This window comes from Galeopterus variegatus, unplaced genomic scaffold (assembly GCF_000696425.1).
Source record: "Galeopterus variegatus unplaced genomic scaffold, G_variegatus-3.0.2 Scaffold6604, whole genome shotgun sequence".
Classification (NCBI taxonomy): domain Eukaryota; kingdom Metazoa; phylum Chordata; class Mammalia; order Dermoptera; family Cynocephalidae; genus Galeopterus; species Galeopterus variegatus.
Genome location: NW_007732715.1, coordinates 50,819 through 52,787, shown reverse-complemented (window position 1 = coordinate 52,787; position 1,969 = coordinate 50,819). Strand labels below are relative to the sequence as shown.

The following is a 1,969-nucleotide window of genomic DNA, read 5'->3' as shown; positions in this document are numbered from 1 at the left end:
TATGTAGAATTTTCTCATTAAAAAAATATTTTATGAGCTCAAAATAAATATATATATATATATTTGTGTGTGTGTGTGTGTATAAAGTCTACTGTTCAGATCTGGCCAAAATTTTAAATCTGTGGACTACACACAGGCTTGACAAAGAAACTAAGGTTCAGTTTTAAAGAGCTTTGTATGCTATTCTAAGGAGTTTAGAGTTTAGCCAACAAGCAGTAGAAAGGCAAAGGAGTATCTCAAATAAGGAGATGACATGATCAGAAAGAAATTTTGTATGTTTCTCATGGACTAAGATTAAAACAAGCTAGTGGTAGAGAGATCAGGTTAGAGGCTATTTTAGTAGTCTGAGATGGAGATATTAAGGGTAGTACTTGGACATAAATAGTCCAAAAATACAAAATTAAAAAAATTCATAATATATTTTTGTTACAGGAGCAATGAGATTTTTATATTAGTTAAATATGGGAGTTAAGTAGGAGTTGCTGATGACTAGGTATTTTATGTTAGTCAATTGAATGATGTTGCCATTGATTACATAAGAACACAAGGAAGGAAGTGGGGATGATTTGTTTGGATTCAATACATTTTTGAGATGAGTTAGAAATGCAGGTTTGAAACACAGGAAATTAGGATGGGATTCAAATTTGATAGTCATATTCCATAAGTGATGGATAAACCAATGGGAGTGAGTTAAATTTTCTTGGGAAGAACGTTGCATTGGATAGAAAAGCAGAGACAAGATGGAATCTGGGGAACACCCCAGTTTTAAAGGGTGGGCCAAAAAAGAAAACTAACAAGGGAGAAAAAACGAAGTCATGGTGGAATAAAACTAACAATAACCAATAGAAGAGTTTGAGGGAGAAAACAGCAAAAGTTTCAAGTTCCTTAAAGAAATGAGGTAGAATAAGAATTTAAATCATCCTTTGGATTGACAATTAATGGATCATTGATGACTGTCACAAAGGCAATCTCAATGGAGTGGTAGAAAGAGCTGTAGTACTAGTTAGGAATGGGGAAGATAGCTCCTCACCTCAGACATCTTTTTTTAAAGTTATTATGAAACATATCCAGAAACCTTCCAAAATATGTCACTGAGGTTCTCTTTGGTGATGCCATAATACTATTTATTTTCTAAGATTAAAATTTAAAAAGTTGTAAATGCCACATTGGTCAAAAATTTTCTGATCAGAATGGTAACATTTGTGACCTTATTTACAGATTCCTTTTTAAGGAAATTTTATAGAATTTTTAGGCAAAATTTTAGTAGAAATTCTTTAAATTTTATAGAGAAAATGGAACATTTTACTTTCTCCAAATTTCCTGGCTACTTTGAGCAAAAATCTTTACTAAAACATTAATAGTATACCATAGATGAAACAGAGTTGCCAATGAGAAATGTAATTGTAAGGCATTCCTTATGCTTGTGTTTAAAGGTCTTGAGCCTCCAGTTTACTCCACACCTTGGACTCTGCACAAATCACTGTTTCTCTCTGGGCATTTTGACTGTTGTGGGACCTATTGCTTTGTGGAAGTTTACTGGATGTAAGTATTGGTTAGTTAATTAAAATGGACTAGCACCCAAAGTACATCTATTGAACTGGGAAATCTATAGGCAGCACAATTTGTGATTCTGCTATGCTACCACTAGTGTCTTAGTATTTAATACTTGTGGCAGATTGGTAGAAACAACAACTGCTACTACGTAGCAGTTGCAACAGCAGCAACAAACAACAAACAGCAATGGTTATTATTTGAATGTCTTTACTCTGCCAGGCATTATTCTATATGCCTCATGTATATTATCTCTAATATCCTCACAGTAACTCTTCCAGAAACGTCAGGGGATTTGTCTAAGACAGCATAGCTGATAATGGAAGAGCTTTGTTCTCTTTGACACCGATGTATGCATTCTATTCACTAGGACATGCTTATTGATTTTTTTTTTTTTTTTTTTTTTTTTTTGGCGGGG

The 1,969-nt window shown here is 33.5% G+C and overlaps 1 protein-coding gene across 1 annotated transcript in view; it reads left to right on the top strand.

Annotated features, from left to right (window-relative positions):
- The window catches only part of LOC103606477 (cell surface glycoprotein CD200 receptor 1-like), a 56,215-nt gene that overhangs the window by 4,832 nt on the left and 49,414 nt on the right, over positions 1-1,969 (top strand). Inside the window, 1 exon segment of the mRNA XM_008591067.1 lies at positions 1,434-1,542. Coding sequence (XP_008589289.1) covers positions 1,434-1,542 — 109 coding nt within the window.